The following is an 18,361-nucleotide window of genomic DNA, read 5'->3' as shown; positions in this document are numbered from 1 at the left end:
ATAGTTTTTTCTTCGCTATTTCTTCGCTATTGCGTTTGTATCTACTGAAAAACGACCGAACAACGCCTTATTCAATGCAAACGATTTGCGAACGTTTTGCAACCATAAATAGGTCCAGGTCTAATAAAGCGATCAACGATTTCTCGTTCGGTCGTTAATCGTTAACTGCATTTCAACCGAATGATTATCGTTTAGATTCGAACGATTTAACGATAATCTGAACAATAATCGTCCGGTGGAATAGGGACCTTAGACTGTGTTCACATACAGTATCCTTACATGCCTTGAATACAATCACAAACTTCAGACAAGAGAAACATTACAGTCCTAACAAGCTATAAAAAAAACTGATTGGGGCATGAGGACTCAGCAACAAGCACACAGCATAACAACCAGTCCGTCTGATGACACAACTACACTATTTCTCTATGCGAAAGTAAGTGAGTCATGGATGATGTATAACATCAGACTAATAAACTATCCCTATGTGAGGTACATTCCAGCCCATTGATAAGAGGCAATAATATTGTGTCTCTCTATGTGCACAGTAGTGCTCCCAAATGTGAAAAAAATAACTACACAGTGGATATGTTTGGTTAACGCTACGTTATCTATAAGGAAAAGTATGTTTATGATAGCAATAAATCAGATGAGAGGTGAAACAATTACAGTATAATAACAAAATGATAACATAATAAGCTCAGTATTGCTGAAGACAATCAACAATCAACATTTAGCCTATAGGTAATATCATTTTCACTTAATATAGTAGTTATACAGGGATGTGATGTATGAAAAAATGTGGAGGATGTGAAAACCCATATGCAAAAGGCACAAATGCATCTGTCAGTGTCAGTTTACATTGTGAATATATACAAAAAAGCAGAAAAAAATCGCATGGTGTTAATTGCATATGTAAGAACACTCTCGGTACCGGAATAATGCAGATTCAGGCCATGTTCACACAACGTATATATTCGTAAAACTACGGCCGTTGCAACAACAGCCATGATTAATACAAGAAAATACATTACCTGGCCTTTCAGTAAATAGCGTCCGCAAAAAGCCCTGTCAGTGCACACTACGGAGCGAGAGGCTCCATAGTGTGCTGTGGGGAGTTCTCATGCGGGCGCGCACAGATGCGCCCGCATCGGAACTCTGCGGCACTAAAGATCATCCGGCCGGTACTGCAGTACCAGCCAGGATGATCTTTTCAGAGACTGGCTATTCCATGACCTGGCCGGGTCAGGGAACGGTCGGTCTCATACGTAGTATGAACATAGCCTCAATGTGTCTTGCTTTCCAGTCCTGAATATTTAAAGCATATATATTATCATGTACCCCATGTACCCCAACACTTTTGCAAAAATAGCAAAAAAAAAAGGGGGGACAGGTAAGTATAGGATGTTTATTGTTTTATATGCACCACCAACAATATATTAACCCCTTTCCGTATAAAGACGTGCCGACACATACTGCGTTGGGTGGGGGAGTTCTGAGAGGGGTCACACACCGTGACCCTGCTCTGCAGTGCGTTGCTCCCAGCAGCTATTAGCAGCTGGGGACCGTGGGCATTAGCCTGCATGGAAGATCACTGTGTCCGGCTAATTAGCCATTTAGATGCAGCTGTCAAAGTTAACAGCTGCATTTAAATGGCTGTAAACAAGGCAATTAGAATCGCCCAAACAATTAAATTATGGAATTCCTGATCTTGCACAATAAATGGCATAAGCGCAAAAAATGCTAAAGTGCAAAATTGCATATTTTTGGTCACATGAAATCCAGAAAAATTGTAATAAAAAGTGATCAAAAAGTCGCATATACGCACGCAAGCTAAAAATTACACCTCACACAGTCCCATAGACCAGAAAAAAGACATATAAGGATGGTAATAGAGCAATTTAAAAAAAAAACCTTTAGTTTTTATTTTAAAAGGTTTTGATTTTTTAAAAGCAGTTAGGTAAAATAAAAGTAAATTACAATATAAATTACCTATCGTTGCAATTGTACTGACTTGGGGAACATAACTAACATGTCAGTTTTACCATAGGGCGAATAGTGTAAACACGAACCCCCCCCCCCCCCCCAAATTCTTTCAATTTAACTGCTCAAATAATTTTTCCTGGTTTTGCAGCATATTTTATGGAAAGATTAAGTCAGTCATTGCAAAGTACAATTGGTGTTACAAAAAATAAGGGATCCTGTGGGTCTGTAGGTGAAAAAAAGACAAAACAAAAGTTCAAAAATGAAAATTGGTCCAGGGGAAGGCGTTAAACGCTGCACAACCCCTTTAAGTGCCGCTGTTTTCGTGATGTCTTTCGCCAATGCTATAACAATATGGACGTTTACTTGTTAGTAGCATTGGGTGGGTGTCCATCAGCTCTCCAGAGCACCATTTGGCCCGTCTGCCACTTCCAATGCATACTCCTGCCTGCTCATGCGTATACATAAGTACAGTGGGTACAGAAAGTATTCAGACCCCTTTTAATTTTTCACTCTTTGTTTCATTGCAGCCATTTGGTAAGTTCAAAAAAGTTTATATTTTGCCCATTAAGGGTGGGTTCAGACTACGGAATTCGCGCAGATAAATTCTGCTGAATTCCGTCGCTAGAACTCGCTCATGGTTGCGCGCCTTTTCGACGGCTCCATAGACACCATTCTATGAGCCGGCTGATTCCGCTATCCGCCGAAAGAATTGACATGTCAATTCTTTCGGCGGAATGCGGAATCCGCCCGTGCATAGAATGGTAGTCTAACCGTAGTCTAACCCACCCTAATACTCTACACCCCATCTTGACAGACAAAAAACTGAAATGAAGATATATTTGCGACTTTATTAGACAAGAAAAATTTAAATAACACTTGGTCATAAATATCCAGACCCTTTGCTCAGTATTGAGTAGAAGCCCCTTCCTATTTGAGCTAGTACAGCCAGGAGTCTTCTTAGTTTTTTCACAGCTGGATTTAGGGGATCCTCTGCCATTCTTCCTTACAGATCCTCTCCAGTGGATAAGGGAAAAGTGATTTTTTCCTGGACAATCTCTTGTAATGCCAAAAATAAATTATGGGACTCTACAATGTGTATGTCTGTCTATTGGGGCATGAATAGCTTCAGGGATATCTATCACTTAAGCATGTGTAGAAGATTACTCAAATAACATGTTTTCTACTTTCCCTCTGGACCAATCAGCTGCTTTACGTCTCTGCCTATTAACAGGACATAACCTGTAAAGGTATTTCCTTGGCCACACCTAGTAAAGATCTGAAGGAGCCACGGCACTGTGTCTGTGCAACACTATAAGACTGAAGGCGGTTAGGACCCTTCTCTTCCCTCTGCCATACAGGTAGGACTACAGCAGCTACCACTTTATATTATAGAAGATACATACTCGTAACATTTTAGACCAGACCTGAGACTTCTCTATCCCATCCAGGTGCTACATCTGCTTCAGTTCTCTAGTTGTTTTCTAGTGATATATGTATGTACATTGTAAGGTCTATCCGGACCGCATAGCATACTGTAGCTCTCTCCATAGTCCTTTAAGATTTCTTTAATTCTATCCAAGGTAAAATTACTTCGTTAGTCTCTTAAGCTTAGGACATAATTCATAATGTAAAAAAAAAAAAAACGTGATTAAACCAAGTGCTAAGTAAAGGGCAGGTTTTTTTCCTTTACCCGATATCGCACAGTAAAAGGAATTTGACCTACGAGTATGAACAGCTCTGATTTTATATTCACAAAGAAAGATAAAATCCCGACAGGACGCAGTTCCGAGGTTTACTGAAAGGAATTATTAACTCCGCATGCGGCAGGTTATTCTGTGCAAGGCTTAGCCAAGTACTATGCATTTGTTAAAGTGTCTGCACCACTTTCGAAAGCAAAGAAGGCAGAATGCGACTTGGAACCACTGCTATCTATTCTTCAATTTATATAATAATGGACGGAAATAGACATATATTGTAAGCCGGGATGTGTTCCTGCCCTCTCATTGCATTCAGAGATATTGTTTCAGCTTTTAGTCATGCTGATATCTCCCAATGGCATATACATATGGATGTTATATTGTAAATGTATATTCTGTGATATCTGACATCAAGCTTATATTGCAAAGCAGTAATAATGCACTTTATGAGATTTTACCATTAAAGGTGTTGTTCACCAAATCAACTTGTGCCAGAAAGTGCCAGAGATTTGTAATTTACTTCTATTAAAAAATCTTAAGTCTTCAAGTACTTATCTGCTGCTGTAGGTCCTGCAGGAAGCGGTGTATTCTCTCCAGTCTGAGGCAGTGCTCTTTGCTGCCACCTCTGTCCAAGTCAGAAACTGTCCAGAACAGCAGCAAATCCCCATAGAAAACCTCTCCTGCTCTCCAGACTGGAAAGAATACTACTTCCTACTTCCTGCAGGACATACAGCAGCTGACAAGTATTGGAAGATTTTTTTTAATAAAGTAAATTACAAATCCAATGACCACTGAGCACAGTAGATGCTTTATGTGACATCAGAGCTAACCAGCTGGCGGCATGGACTACATGTAATCTTATTCAGGGCATGGACTGGGCCATGTTCAGCCAACAATACACCCCATTGCCTCATGGAATCACTAAAGTGCTTGCCAATTGTGTATTATATCTTTAGGTAGCATCTCCTTGGTGAAAAACACTTGGTATAGTTGGTATAACTTCATCCCCCCATCCTAGATTCCAGGCACTGTTACTGCATATGCATAAGTAGGTGGTGCAAAGTAAGTTAGTGGGAGGGCGGACCAGTGCACCAGAGCCCGAGGAGGCAACCAATGCACCAGAGCAGCTCATTTACATATTTGTTTTTTTATCTATAATCACAAAATGTTGTAACAGATCAAAATGAGAAGAATATCTGTAAAATCTGCATCATATCGCCTACAGGTACATACCGGCAGATTTGTATTGTTATTTCTCTTCAAAATCTTAAGTACCTCTATTACCATAGTAACAGTCACCTAAACATTTAGATCAACAACAAAAGCAGAGGAGCATTCACACGCTAATAACTAGATGCCAAACAAAGAAAAGCAACAGAATTAGGAATGGCGCTAACTTAGGTTGCTATGCATCAGATGTTGGAAATTCCTTTTTTAACTATGAGAAAATCTTTAGAGGCGAGAGATCACTCGTACATCACATTCACACAGCAGAACAATGCACAGGAGGTGGTTTGGCCATGTTTGACATTGTATAACATTGAAGGCATACATAGGTACAGTAAGGCCAGGGCCAGCTCTAGGTCTTTGTGGCCCTTGGGCGACAGAGACTCAGTGGGCCAATCATCCATCCACTATGCACAATCATTTGAGACACCAGTAACATACACAAACACACATCATTGACACAGACATTTACTGACATACACATTCCTGACACTGACTGACACACACACTTACTGACTGACACACATTACTGACTGACACACACTTACTGACTGACTGACTGACACACAGAACTTACAGCTCAGTCTCCCCCTCTTCTTTCAGCCCAGCCAATCTCCACACTTTAATTAGGTTGAGGACCTTTCGATCATGTGATCAGGTCCTTCATCCCTCTCTCTCTCTGCAGGACGCTCAGAGGTCCTGCTCCTGTGTCTTCTGATATTTAACCCGCTCACCCTGCACTACAGTGAGCAGGTTGAACATCAGAACACTGGGCCCCTCTCTCTCTCTCTCTCTCTGTCTCTCTCTCTGGGCCTCTGGTGGCGCTGGGGCCCTGGCACTTGCCCGGGTAAGCCCTGTGCTGACACTGGCCCTGAGTAAGACACTATGTACTTCTAAATACAGAGGCTTAGGGTTCTATTACACTGACCGATATTTAGCAATTAACGACTAACGATAAATGATCGCAAACAAGATTGTTTATCGTTAACCTGAAATCGTTCACCATATTACACAGAACGATAGTCGTTAGTTACGTTCGTTACTATGATCGTTATTGTGATTGTTACTACGATCGTTTACTCCTTCTGATCTCAGCAAAACAATGAACAATGAGCAATTACACTGAACGATTAGTGAAAAAATGCGGAACTTAAGCGAACGAATGTGGAATTACAGCGAACGATTAGCAATAATTTTAGGTTCAGCTCTAAATCAACGACATACAAACAATTTTTCAATCATTGCCTGCAATTATGGTGCGTTTACACAGACAGATTTATCTGACAGATCTTTGAAGCCAAAACAAGGAGCAGACTATAAACAGGGATCAGGTCATAAAGGAAAGACTGGGATCTATCCCCTTTTTTAATCCATTCCTGGCTTTGGCTTCCAAAATCTGTCAGATAAATCTTTCTGTGTAAACGCACCCTTACGCAGAACGATTATCATTTAAATTTGAACGATATAACGATTTTTCGCACGATAATCGCCCTTCATGTGATGTGGCCAGGTGCATGTGGCTGAAGGGCTTATATAATTGTGTGCAATATAAAGGTTCTTCATGATGTGTATTCAATGCTCTAACCATAAAAACAACAATAACCATGGACAATAATCATGTTAACTACACAGACAAAATACACACAACCGACTCTCCTCCAAGTAGTCTAGTATTGTGTCGGCGTTCAGGGCGTGAGAAAAAAGATTGCTGAAGAAAGGGTGTTGTCCTTCCAAGATTGCTTCCATTTCAGGCTTAGTGATCACTCCTATTATGAAGGCACCAACTCCCTCATACTATTTCACCTATTTTATTATCACTGTTATCATCCATTATCTAAAGTAGAATTGCTGATGTGGTCATAGCATGACAAGAATAAGGTTAACTACACGCCTCAGGCAACTGACTAATACTAATACCACGTTCCACTCTATGACTTTTTTCCTCTTTTCCCTCGATTTGTCCCTTTGTATTTGTGAAGGATACATTTTGCAGAAACCTGCCCGGCGAGTTTGATGAATGAAACTCTACACCCAGGTGGCTGCTTGTCTGTAGAGCAAATTTTTTTGCCTCTCAGTGAACAAACATTTCACAGCTCCACTCCTTACCGAATGTAATGTTCACCTGAGTAAAGGTCCAGCAATGTAACCTTTGTGTCATCATGATGAAATGCAGGGAACTCAACAGGTCATGTAGCTGCACAGCTGGATTGTGCACATACATGGAATATGGACTTCCTTAGAGGAGAATAGAGATTAGCTCAACTCAAACATGCTCGATTCCGATCGTTCGGCTTTTGAAAACTGGTGGCTGAAGAAGTTGGATGCAGACCTGTTTTTCTGGACTCCCTAGGGCAGCATCCAACTTCTTCAGCCACCGGGATTCAAAAGCCGAACAGTTGCTCTCATCTGTAGAGGAGAATTATAGTATACTGGCCTCTCTGCCTGTCAATCATACCTCCGAGTGCACTGACCGCCCAGATGACTACCTGCCCGCCTCTGCCTGCCATGCGCCAGGAGATTAAAACGTAATTTTCTCCCATATAAAGTTGCTGCTGCAGCCGCGGCCAGTGCGTGCCGTGAGCTGCATAGCAGCTTTAGGGCCCATTCACACTACAGATTTGGCGTACAGATTTTGTCGGGAACCTCAGTTTGCGGACTCCGTGCCTAATCTCTCCTGCTATGTCTTTAAATGGGAGGGCTCTTGCACCTCCAATCTCTGCTCAAAGAATTTACATGGGAGGGTCCGCGTGCAGACAGCGGAGGCGCGCGAGCCCTCCCATTCAAAGACATAGCAGGAGAAATTCGGTGCAGAGTCCGCAGACAGAGGTTCCTGGCGGAATCTCTGTGCCAAATCTGTAGTGTAAACGGACCCTTATACAGTAAGGGCCCTATTACACCAACAGATTATCTCACAGATTTCTTTAAGCCAAAGCCAGGAATGGATTTGAAAAGAAGAAAAATCTCAGTCTTTCCTTTTCACTCTCTTTTTTCTTTTGTTCTCTGTGTTTAGTCCATTCCTGGCTTTGGCTCAAAAAAATCTGTCAGATAATCTGTTGGTGTAATAGGGCCCTAATGCAGGGCACCAAATCAGCCCAAACGGGCTGATTGGTTCTCTTTAACCCTTAGACGACCCAGGGCGTATAGTTACGCCATGGAAGTCTGTCCCCAGACGACCTAGGGCGTAACTATACGTCCTGGGTGTTTCTCCGCAATCAGCAGCCGGCACCTCACCGGTAATGACACGCTGCAGCGACCGCGCTGCCGCGTGTGAGTAACTCCTTAAACACCGCGACCGTGGCGCGACCGCAGCGTTTAAGTGTGAGTGACAGGGGGAGTCCCCTGTCACTTACCAATCCAGTCCCGATAGTTGAAACGGACCGCCGGAGGTCTCTCACCTGCCTCCGTGCGGTCCGATCGGCGCTCTGCTGATTGAGCCCGCCTGTGCAGGCTCAATGCCTATGGCATAGCAATCATCAGTGTAGAAATCAAAGTACTGTATGTACAAGTCCCCCAAAGGGACTTCAAATGTGTAAAAAAAAAGTTAAAAACACTTATACACTACCCGAAAGCCCCTCCCCCATTAAAAGTTGAAATCACCCCCCATCCCATTTTATAAATAAAACATATGAAAATAAAAAAATAGATAAACATATAATATACCGTAGCGTGCGTAATTGTCCGATCTATTAAAATATAATAAATGTCATTGCGAATGGTGAACGGCGTACACGAAAAGAGGGAAAAAAGTGCGCGGATTACCGATTTTATGTTACATTATATCTAAAAAAAATTAATAAAAAGTGATCAAAATGCCCGATCTTCACAAATATGGTATTAATAAAAACTAGAGATCATGGCGGAAAAAATGACACCCCATACAGCCCCATATGTGAAAAAATAAAACCGTTATAAGCGTCACAATAGGGTCATTTTACTGTGTAACTTGCATATGGTTGTTTTTGGACTGACCTATAGAATAACGGTATCATGTCGCTTTTACCATATAGTGCATTACGTAGACACAGGAACTCCCCAAACGTTACCATATTGCATTCTTTTTTACGATTTCACCAATTTATATCTTCATAAATAATATATTTGGGATTCCCTCATACATGTTATGGTAAAATGAAAGATGCCATTACAAAGTACAACTATTCCTGTAAAAAACAAGCACTTACATGGCCTGTAGATAGAAAACTGAGAGTGCTAGAGCTCTTAGAAGGGGAGGAGGGAAAAACGAAAGCACTAAGATCAAAATTTGCGCGGTCCACTGGGTCATTTTGGGCCTAGTCCTCAAAGGGTTAAGGCCACTGGATAGATTAGTAAACTGTTGGGTATATTAACATTTCTCTTCTTTTGCTTTCTCTGCTACAACTCCAAAAATTAAGCACTTTAAAAAGTAAATAAAGTTATCAGAGTTATTACTGATAATAAAATAGCCAATCTCTTTCCTATGTGTATTCAAACTGGGTGTGATGCTCCTTTCTATATGTACATAAATGCTGATAAGCAACAATTTACTTGAGTGCAGCTTAAGTAAGCAAAAGTCATTCTAAGCTTTGGGTAGTATTTATTAGTAAGGAAATTTTATTAAATATCCATTGACTAACACAATACACATAAAACTCTTTCAGTTTGCTGCTTTTTTTTTTGCTCTTCCTCTTCCTCCTTCCTAGTTCATACTACATAGTATCATTTGCAAATGGAACGAGGCTTCACCTCAACACGTGGCATCATGTCTTCCTTTTCAGATCCATGTCGGAATACAATTTGACACGTGCAATGACAAATACAGTTAAGCAATACAGGATAACAGATTCCAGTCCCTTTAGGTCACTGGAACAAAATGGGTGATTTATCGATGACATCTTTTTTTATAAGCCAGTGGGTCGGCACTTTATAAGTTTTCTACAATAATCTGAGGAATACAGAATATAGAATGCAGTCTATAAAAGTTTGAGGAACAGTAATGATATATGCACTCCATATAATTTTCAACTTTCTAGTACAATAAACTAAGTCATAGGATATAAAAAAACAATTGTCATGTGTAGGTTTGCGCTCTGTAAATTCTCCGTTCAGCATGAGTATGGTGCCAGAGGTACAGCCACTGAATCACTTCAATAATTAGGTCCTTTGTCATTTTCAGCCATACTCATTGATGACTGTAATCACGTATACCATCAGATTTAATAAGCATATGAACATGTTGTATGTATACATATAATAATGATCTGCATCTCAGCTGGCATTATTCTCGTCTATGTTTAGAGCTGAACAGCTAATGTTCCAGGAATAAAAACCATCTAAGGAATGCTAAGAAAGTACAGTCAGGTTGGTACAGCATGTGACTAGTTGGAAACATGAGATATAAATTAGCTACTTTAATACTATACAGATTATATATATTGTGTGCCACACATGGAGACTTAAGTGCAATGGTAAGTCTATGCCCTTGTATCATGTATAGTACTACAAGCTATTTAAGTTAGGGCTCACATATAACATTTCTATACAGTTCTTTAATGGCTGAGATGCTGTGGGTTTTATTGCACCTGTTAGGACTCCTTAAATTAGACAGGTGAAATTACATTATAGTCATTAGAAGTAGGCTATAAGCATGGAAAATTTCCTTATTCAGCTCTAGGGTAAGCGGTTGGGATGGAATGATGCTGGAGACAAAACTGAGCCCATGGAAGTGAATGGAGTGAGATTAGTCAAGACTTTCCCTCCTTAATTTTTGTGCTAGACTGGAGAGCTGTATACCGATATACTATATATACTATATAATTATATACTGTACATACAATGAGGAGATTAAAATGTGCGCTAGAATTTTGGTGCAGTTTGCAATTAAAAAAAACCCAAAAAAGCCGATGCTTATGTTAATAAATTTTTGAACCAAATTTGTGAACCAAAAATATGTGCTGGAGCAGAAAGTGGGCCTGGCTTTGATGAAAGAGGAGAAGCTTAAAGTGAATGTATCACTGGTACATCACTTTTGTGATTTTTATATGGATAGACCGGCACAGGAAAGCCAGTGCCACAGTCCTTTTTTTTTTCAACCATGGCCCAGTTCCCGCGTATGGCGCAGGTCTATTACCGAGCACAGGCCAGGGGTGAAGCACTGGAGGCCCTCCCCTCTGTAACGTGGCTCCATTCTAAAAAAAAGGACCGCGGCACCGGCATCCCCATGCCTGCGCTAGTCTATCCATATAAGAATCACAAAAGCGATGTATCGATGGTACATTTGCTTTAAATGTGGCGCTGCATAACAAAGAAAAAAATCATACAATTTTGGTGTACATTTATGGATTAAAAATTAAGTCAACTTAAAAATTGTCTAAACTTAGACTAAACAGTGCTCACACAACATTTTTTTGAGGAAAAAATATGGCCATATTTTAATACGTATTATGATCTTTATTTACTGCTGTAATTATCAAAATACGGCTGTATTTTTCACATTGTGTGAATATACCTTCAAGATAAGCCAGATTTTCATACAGCTTAAAGTACTGTTAAAAATTCGGTGTACTCTTAGGGCCCTATTACACAGAACGATAATCTGCTGATTTGGAAGATTATCACTCCATGTAATAAAGACAATGATCAGTCAATGACAATGATCATTGGCTGATCGTGTCTTTTGGTCCTGCTTAAAAATCATCTGCTGCCGACTGTGCGTGGCTATATGTAATAGTGATGCGCGGCAGGAGCCTTTACACTAAAGACAAGGGCTGCACGAACATCACTAATAATATCTATACAGCCCTTTATTATAGTCAAGCTGTGTTATAGGCTCAATAAACAAGCAACAATCTAGCAGATTACTTTACTGATCGGGACAGGTAATACGACCCCCAGACTGTCTAGTCTAAGCTTTTATTGTCCATTTATCTTTGCATATTTTGCATATTTTTCATCCTCAAGAGCCTATCTTAAATTAATTCAGTTATTTTTATCTCCTTTAGGCAGCTAACAAAAAATGGACTGGAAAACATTTCAGGGTCTGCTGAGTGGTGTGAACAAGTACTCTACAGCATTTGGAAGAATCTGGCTGTCAGTAGTATTTGTATTCCGAGTTCTCGTGTATGTGGTTGCAGCAGAGAAAGTATGGGGAGACGAACAAAAAGATTTTGATTGTAACACCCGACAACCAGGTTGCACCAATGTTTGCTATGACCACTATTTCCCGATTTCTCACATCCGTCTTTGGGCTCTACAACTCATATTTGTGACTTGCCCTTCACTCTTGGTAATTATGCATGTGGCTTACAGAGAAGATCGTGAGAAAAAGAACAGGCTGAAAAATGGAGATAACTGCCATAAATTGTATGAAAACCCAGGCAAGAAACATGGTGGTCTTTGGTGGACCTACCTTTTAAGCCTTTTCTTCAAAACCGGTATAGAAATTACATTCCTGTACATTCTTCATAAAATGTGGGATAGCTTCGACCTTCCAAGACTTGTCAAGTGCACCAATGTGGATCCTTGCCCTAATATTGTGGATTGCTATATTGCACGACCAACCGAGAAGAAAGTTTTTACCTATTTTATGGTGGCAGCCTCAGCCATCTGCATTATTCTAAGTATTTGTGAGATATTCTACCTCCTATCTAAAAGAGTTGTCAATTGTGTCAGCAAGTATAAAAAGACCAAAAAACACTCCGTTACCTACAGCAAAGCATCAACATGCCAGTGCCATATTCATTTGGAAACCTCCGAAAAGAAACCGCTTAACAAGACGGTGGAGTCTCTGAGAGCTTCTGCTCCCAATCTAACCGGTTTGTAAAATTTCCTTTTCGGTTTATACATATTCATCCAAATCACCCAGTTTACAGAACTTTTATATTGTCTTCTATTTTTGGTAGTGTTAATTTAAAATGTATAGAAGGGAAACATTTGGAGTCTTGTCGTAAGGACTTTCCTTCAGAGTCGCCATAAGAAAATTTAAAATGTGGGTTGCTGCACGTTTGGAACATTCCACGAGGGAAGAATAACGCAAATTTTTGAGAACATTAGGAACTCTATAGATTAAAAGTCAACAAATAGACTATAAGATTACTATAAAAAAAAGTTACCGTCTACTCCTGGAGTCAAGATCCTATAATATGCATTTCAAAGTTTGGTTGCAAAATGACGCCACTCAATAGAGGTCTTCAGGTGAAAGTATTATACTTACTGCCGCATTATACATGTTGACATAGACTGGACTTCTGTAATGGACTACTTGCGATACTTGGAGTTAAAAACTATTGTACTATATTGACTGGATACGCTTAAACAAGCCTGATGTTAGTGACATCAATTTGCATGCATATGCAGGGTCATGCTGGCCCTCCAGAGGATCCCCCAGTAACTCCGATTGTGAAACAACAGGGCTGAGGTTCATAGCGGACATATCCAGTTCCAGTTGAATTGCCGCTGGGAGCTATTATTTTCTGGGTTAACTTCTTATTAATATTAGCAGAGATTACAATGTAATCAAATAAGGATCTTTTTTTCTTCCATCTGGAGGATTAATACACAGTCAAGATGAGTGCTATACCAGCATGCTCGAGTCCGTGAGTTCAGCATTTAAATACTGGTGGCTGAAGAAGTTGGGTTCAGCCCTAAGGAGTCCGGGATAACATGAATATGTAATTCCCGACTCCCTAGGGCTGCTTCCAAGTTCTTAAGCCAACAGTATTCTGTATCCATGTTTTCCCAGACTCCCTAAGGCCGCATCTAAATTCTTCAGCCACCGGTATTCAAATGCCAAATAGTTGGACTTAAGTAAGTTCGAGTTGCGCTCATCTCTGGTACACAGATTAAAGGGTTTATCCAGTGCTAAAATAAATATGTCCACTTGCTCCGCTCTTGTCTTCAGAGTGGCTGGGGTTTGAAACTCAGTTCCATTAAAGTAAATGGAGCTTAATTGCAAACTACACCTGAACTAGTGACAAGAGTGGGGCAAAAGTGGTAATTTTTTTGTAGCGCTGGATAACCCCTTTAACTTCCTCTGGTTGGGCTACCGTAACCCAGTTGTTATTGTTTCTTTAGTTGAAACACTAGAAAACACTCTCATTTATCTTTTTGTCTCTGTAGAAAGCTTTGTACAGATTATAAACAAAGTTATGCATATAATAGTGTATAATATTTCATGTCTTACAGCTACTAGGCTAGCCATTATGCTTTCGGCAAGGTTCAGATTGTAGGTGTACTGTTTATCATGCTGGATGGGAACAACAATATTAAAGGGGTCATCCAGGATTAGAAAAGGTATGAATACTTTCTTGCAAAAACAGCGCCACACCTATCACAGGTTGTGAGTGGTATAACAATTCAGCTCTATACACTTCGATGGAATGGAGAAGCAAAACCGACACCCTAACTTAGGACAGGAGAGGTGCTGTTTTTGAAAGACAGTGCCCTTGTTTTTATAAGCTTGGATTAATCTTCTAATATGTAAGGCACATTACTTATGGTCAGGTCCATGCACAAACTGCCAGACAAATTGTAAATGCAATTATTTACAACTGTATGCACAATGTTATGTTACTGGACAGACCAAGGGTTCTAATATATGGCAGAAGGGGGCGCCACCATCCACTTCCCTTAATAAAGTATGCCCAGAATGAAACTGATTCTCCAGGAATAAATAGCTGATCAGTGAGAGTATGCTGATCATAATTATGGAAGTCTAATATTCACACGGGCATCAATCAGCTGAGGAGCGGGAAAATTTTTTGTTATTGATTTGTAAACTCGGTGTAAAGGAAAACTGAGAAATGGGAAGAAGGCAGGGTGGTGCAGGAAACTAATAAAAAAAGTGAACTTACCTGTTCCCGTGCCTCTGTAGCGGCCGTCCTGGCTCGTACTGGCGGCCGCCTAATGTAATTTTTGGCTGGAATCTGGGTATGTCACTTTACCAGGCTCTTCCAGCTGCAACATCATGGCTGGCTGAGCAATTGCCCGCCATGGAGCGGTGTCCCGCCCCAGTCACTGATTGGCTGAGTGGGCAATCAATCACCTGGGTACATGATGTTGCACCTGGAAGAGCTGCAGGTGGCTGTCAGCAGGACCCAGGAGCGGTGCTGCGGTACATGGGGAGGGGTAATAATACTTTGTTTATTATTTTCCCATACCCCCCCGCCTTCCTCCCTTTTTTCAAGTTCACAAACCTTCTCCTTTAATAGCCACATGAGTGATACCACGATCATTTGTGCAGCTTGGCTATGTGATTAGTCGTGCCTTGTAAAGGCTCTGCAAGCAAACGCCGATCGCGCTGATCAGAGCTTGTTAGCTGCCAAGCTCAGCCGAAAATTGGGGAGATTACTTTGACTGCCATTGGAGGGTAGTGTGAAGTGGCAGCTGCTGAATGATAAAGAATAAAAGGGTGTTCCTCTCCAATTTCTTTTCCTCCACCAACCATGATCCACCCCTGAGCAGATAGTGACACTACAGAAGAACGGTTATTCTGTTATATCAAGTCTTAAGCTATTCTAAGACTATTCTTTTTATGGCATTTGTATTTATTATTTATAAAACTGTATATATTTTATTAAAAATGCATTTTTAAAATAAGTGACATTTGTTTTCAATCTCAATTTTGTGGGGGGTTTTGCATGGAAGTAAGAAAAGATATTAATAAAGGGGCAGGTTGGAATTGTAATTTTTCTATTACACCTTGAAATTCCCAGCTATAAATTCTATTCTGTTATATAGCTGCTGAAATTGTAATTGTGGACTGTTTTCCTGGATCATGGCTAATGTCCTACATCCTTTAGCAGATCTATTCGTTATTTAACATCTAGGCAGTACAAATTTTTCAAACTTAAAGGGGTTATCCAGCACTACAAAAACATGGACACTTTTCCCCCTACTGTTGTCTCCAGTTCAGGCGTGGTTTGCAATTAAGCTCCATTTACTTCAATGGAATTGAGTTTCAAAACCCCACCCAAACTGGAGACAACAGTAGGGGGAAAGTGGCCATGTTTTTGTAGCGCTGGATAACCCCTTTAAGTGTGGAGATTTGCTCAGCAAAAGATGGCACAATTCTGTAGCAAACTGAATTTAAAAAAAAGGTGTCATTTATGGTAAGCACCACATTTGGTACATAGTTACACAGTTAGTATGATTGAAAAAAATCACATAATCACCAAATTCAACCAAGGGAGAGAATGGATGGATAAAAGGAAAGAATATGGATGATGGTGACTGTTTAGATTCACAGATATACAGTTTTCAGAAGGCCTGACATTTTGGAGATTGAACTTTTTGTACTTTTTTCAGTTCTAGAACATGCATTAAATGAACTGGTACCCAGAACTGAACACCATACTCCAGATGAGGCCGCACCAAAGTTTTATAGAGCGGAAATATTATATCCATGTCCCAAGAGTCCAGGCCTGTTTTATTGCATGACATTGATATTATCCTGTTGGCCTGACTGACATTGTGTGCAGTTCTGTAGTCTACGAGTACACTCCAATCCTTCTCTACCAGCGACTCTCCCAGGGTAACTCCTCCTAGGACATATGATGCATTCAGGTTATTAGTACACAGATGCTTAATTTACATTTGTCCACATTGAAAGTCATTTGTCAAGTAGATGTCCAAATACTGTGCTTCAAAGTCTATTTATACCTTACGCACATCTTTCATAGACTGTAATTTATTACAAACCATGGTGTCATCTGAAAAAATAGAAACAGTGAGGGTAATCCCATCCTCTACATCAATATTAAATAAGTTAAACAGAAGGGGGGCCCAGTACTGAACCTGTGGGGTAGTCTACTTATAATTGAGGACCATTCAGAGTAGGAATCATTGACCACCACTCTCTGGGAATGGTTCTTAAGCCAGTTTTCAATCAGGTTACAAACTAAGATTTCTAAATTTATAAACCTTGATTTACCCATCAGACATCTATGAGGGACAGTGTCAAACACTTTTGCATAATCAAGATATGCTATATCCTCTATCTTGGATTTTACTCAAATCTTCAGTAAACCTGATCAGGTTGGCTTCTGTCCTTAGTAAAACCATTCTGGCTATCCCTCATATAATATGCCGACTATAATTTACATAATACTATTACCCCTCAGATAGTTTCACAGCTCAAATAGTTTTTCCTAAGCTTAACAGACTATAATTACATGAGGAAGTCCTAGAGCCCTTTTTGAAGATCAGCACTACATTTGCCTTTGCCAGTCCCTTGGCCCAATACCAGGACCTATGCACAGCCATGGGCAACATTTATCAATTGCATAAGCTATTTTATGCTGTAATAGTAGGTGTCTAACTAGTTCAACAATGAAAAACTAAGTAGTCATCACAATGGAAAGAAAGTGGGGCTGCACTACTTTGCTGGCATTTTAGTCCCCTGGGGCACACCCTGCTTAAATTCAGCCAATTCAGGAGAACTGCCAATTCAGCATTTGGTAAGATGGGCAGGTAGGCCGCCCTAGCATGGGGACCATTGAAACCTTTTTTTTTACTCCACTGCCTATACTCATTTACACTAAAATGATAAAATAACAGAAGAACTGACAGAAAATCCACCAATAAACAGAAAGATCTGCGTTTTTTGTGGCATATTTTCAGCCCAAAAAACACCATGCAAAATTTGGGTCTGACAGAAGCCTTAGAAAAGTTTGCCACATGACAGGTGCACTAAAGTATTCTCTCTTGGGCAGCCACCTTGCCTAAACATGTACAGGGCAGTATAAATGCAAAAGTTTAAAAAATAAAAATAAACTGTAAACTGTTGTATTTTCCCTTTCAGGCGTAGGCAATATGGCTTTCTAGGCGTTATTTTAACACAAGTACTAGCACGTCGTAAGAGTAGTAGTCATAAGTAAAAGCTAGGCAAATACTGTAAGAGCTAAAACTAGAACCAGTTAGACCAGTGGGGAACACACCTAACATGTGATGCAGAACAAAAATAGTAATTTACTGAACCATCAAAGCACATTTACACACACATGCTATTCTTTTTTCATTTCCTTCTCTTATTTATGAGTTTCAGAATTATACAGTATACTGATAGACATTGGAAAAGTTATATAATGTCTCGTATACGCAAAATGATTAACAGGTTTGTATGGTCATTACGGAGAAGTTAACATGTTGTTGTGGGCAGAAGAGACATGAGACACCTGGGTGAGCTGAAGGTTGGTACCTCTGAGGTCATCTTGAGGTCCCGCAGACACTATGGGTGGCATTTATCAAGACCAGTGTACAAGTTTGCCAGTCTAACATAAAGCCCCATGCCCATGTCCCACATCAGATTTACTGAGAGGCGTACACCTCTCAGCAAATCCAATGAATCTGAGGCTGTTTTTAGTCGCAGAAATCTACTATGAGCTATGAGCTGGAGGAATTTGTGTATTTCCAGGTCTTCTGCGTGTATAACACTGTGGGGAACTACTGGGGATAAGTCGGGGGGGAATTTAAGGCCG

The 18,361-nt window shown here is 40.3% G+C and overlaps 1 protein-coding gene across 1 annotated transcript; it reads left to right on the top strand.

Annotated features, from left to right (window-relative positions):
• The first annotated feature begins 3,235 nt into the window (after positions 1–3,235).
• Positions 3,236–15,278, top strand: LOC138793041 (gap junction beta-3 protein-like). The gene is made up of 2 exons (XM_069971300.1): positions 3,236–3,344; positions 11,888–15,278. Exon 2 carries the CDS (start codon positions 11,902–11,904, stop codon positions 12,706–12,708), a length of 807 nt encoding a protein of 268 aa, XP_069827401.1. The 5' UTR covers positions 3,236–3,344; positions 11,888–11,901; the 3' UTR covers positions 12,709–15,278.
• Positions 15,279–18,361: the final 3,083 nt, after the last annotated feature.

This window comes from Dendropsophus ebraccatus, chromosome 5 (assembly GCF_027789765.1).
Source record: "Dendropsophus ebraccatus isolate aDenEbr1 chromosome 5, aDenEbr1.pat, whole genome shotgun sequence".
Lineage (NCBI taxonomy): Eukaryota > Metazoa > Chordata > Amphibia > Anura > Hylidae > Dendropsophus > Dendropsophus ebraccatus.
The sequence above is the reverse complement of the archived record's forward strand: the minus strand, read 5'-3'. Positions and strand labels throughout refer to the sequence as shown.

Excerpts from the sequence above, each read along its gene's own strand:
- LOC138793041 (XM_069971300.1), top strand. The coding sequence starts at position 11,902 with ATGGACTGGAAAACATTTCAGGGTCTGCTGAGTGGTGTGAACAAGTAC.